General features: G+C 44.4%; 1 protein-coding gene across 1 annotated transcript in view; it reads left to right on the top strand.

Moving 5' to 3' along the window:
- Positions 1-4: 4 nt before the first annotated feature.
- Positions 5-2,474, top strand: part of hyal3 (hyaluronidase 3) — a gene marked incomplete at its 5' end in the record, with an annotated part of 3,370 nt that continues 900 nt past the window's right edge. The window contains 3 exons of the mRNA XM_023419983.2: positions 5-163; positions 1,267-1,702; positions 2,290-2,465. Of these exons, the coding sequence (XP_023275751.1) occupies positions 5-163; positions 1,267-1,702; positions 2,290-2,465 (771 nt within the window). The remainder of the gene's footprint in view (positions 164-1,266; positions 1,703-2,289; positions 2,466-2,474) is intronic.

Here is a 2,474-nt window from a genome sequence, read left to right as displayed (position 1 = left end):
CCCCCCGCCTGCTGTGGCTGCGGCAGGTCCGGTTCTTCAGGACCGGCCGTTCGTGGTGGTGTGGAACATGCCCACAGCTGGATGTCAGAAACGCTTCAACATCCACCTGAACCTGCAGGACTTCGACATCGTGGAGAACAGACAGCAGAGGTTCCAGGGTCAGGTGACTGATATTCACTTATTCTAAGTCATTTTCTACCATTATCACAAACAAACGACATTATTTCAAATCTATATGTATTGTGTGTTTAATGATATAGAAGTGAAAACCCCTGCTGCAGGGAGAGATGAGCTGAAACATCTGTTTTACTCTGCCTGAATCAGCACTGACATCAGGGAACAGCTGTTTGTTGCTGTGGTCAGTGGTCTGGCTGCTAGCAGTAGCCATGTTGTTAGCACCACCTAGCATCCAGATGATGATTCATTGATAATTTAAACACACACGTGTCCTGTGCTGACTTTTCTAAAATGAGCAGTGGCGAAACAGACTAAGTTCTTCTTTGTGACAACATTAAAGCTTGTTGGAGGAAACTTGTCTATAGACCATATTCACACGGTCGTCAGGCGGAGGGCGGGAAGCCTTGAACTTCCTTTGACCATATTGATGAATGGGCAGATGAATGTTCCAGATGTTGAAGGTGAAGACCGGCCCACACTGGACACACTAAGCTAATGCTAGGCTAGTTGTCAGATGACACATGAATCCACTGTCTTGTGCAAATGTTAAACATGAACTAATGTCCGGTTTCATAATCAACCTGCATCAGTGATACAGTCACATGACAGTGGAGCATCACTGCTAACTTCACCAGGTGAAGAGATGCCAGGGCAGCTGATGCTACATGGCTAGCTTGACTCCATCCAATGTGTTTCACTTCCAGACTGAACTAAACGTGTCTGAGATCAGTGTTGATGTTTCACAATTCATTGATTTCTCTCCTCTTGTATCATGTAGCTGTCAAACAGTAATTAGCTAAGAAGTGGTTGAATGCTAACGTTAGCCGAAGCTAATGGTTTATCAAGTCTGTCGACGTCTCTTTCCTGTTGCTCGCTGATCAAATGGAAACTACTTGTCAGTCTCTATGTTTATATCTGTGTGACCTGGAACCAGCAGGATGACATCATCCTTTCACTGAGAGGTTTTGAGCTTCCCACAACATGGCCGCCGTGTGAATACGGTTTAGTCAAAAATCAGTCAAAAAAAAGAAAAGAGCTAAAAGAGGCTGAAAAGCTGAGAACAGTGTTGTTATGATTCTGTGTTTCCAGAACATGACCATCTTCTACCGGGACCGCCTGGGGAGATATCCGTACCTGTCCAGAGATGGCAGGAAGGTCAACGGAGGAGTACCTCAGCTCGGTGACCTCACGGCGCACCTCTCCCTCTCAGAGGAGCAGATCTCCGGCCTCCTGCAGCCCAACTTCTCAGGTTTAGCCGTGATCGACTGGGAGGAGTGGCGGCCGCTGTGGGAGAGGAACTTCGACTCCAAGAAGGCGTACAGGAAGCTGTCCGAGCGGCTGGTGAGACAGGAGAGACCGGACCTGTGCGGCAGGGCCGTGACGTCGCTGGCGAAGCGGAGGTTTGAGGAGAGCGCTCGGAGGTTCATGGAGGAGACGCTGCGGGCGGCGGTCAGAGGTCACCCCAGGGGATTGTGGGGGTTCTACGGTTTTCCTGCCTGTTTCAATAAACACAAGAGGAAGACAGGTACAAACACTGTGTCTACACGTAGCGATCTCCTTCAAGGTCACGATTGTATATATTTCTACACATTCAGTCATTTTTAAACATTATTGTGATGAGACGAAGTCGCTGGAAACTTTAACCCCGAACACAAATGTAACATATGTTCATATAAAATAAAAACTTATGTAAAAATTAATTAATTATTAAACCTTTTAGAAACTGGAACGATTTCATACATCAACATATATGTCTGGCCCTTTGTGTATGTATGATTATATTGCAGACATATGTGATGTTGATGTTATAAACTGTGAAGTCCAAAAGTCTGAGAACACTTTCCTAAAATGGACATTAAAATTAAAATTAAAATTAAAATTAGAATTAAAATAAAAATAAAAATGAAAAAGAAATGAATTAGGAAAACATAAGCATGTAGAATGTACGTAGTTTTAATAAACATGCATATATATATATATATATATATAAAATATAGAATGTTAACATATACGGTCACAACATGTTATACCATATAAAAATTCATCATTTATATGTTTTTAATATATGTACATAAACATATTTTAGGCCTGTGTCTTGCTTCATGTGATCAGATCAGAGTTACACAGGACGCTGTCACAGAGGGACGAGGCGGCTGAACGACCGGCTGTCCTGGCTCTGGACTCAGTCCACTGCTCTGTACCCCAGTGTCTACCTGCCCCAGAGGCTGGCCGGGTCCCAGGACGCCGCTCTGATGGTCAGGTACAGAGACCTGTTCACCTGTTCACCTGTTCACCTG

This window comes from Seriola lalandi, unplaced genomic scaffold (genome assembly GCF_002814215.2).
Source record: "Seriola lalandi dorsalis isolate HSWRI2012SDOR001 ecotype SW California unplaced genomic scaffold, Sedor1 jcf7180002054615, whole genome shotgun sequence".
Lineage (NCBI taxonomy): Eukaryota > Metazoa > Chordata > Actinopteri > Carangiformes > Carangidae > Seriola > Seriola lalandi.
This window is presented reverse-complemented; position numbering and strand designations above follow the sequence as displayed.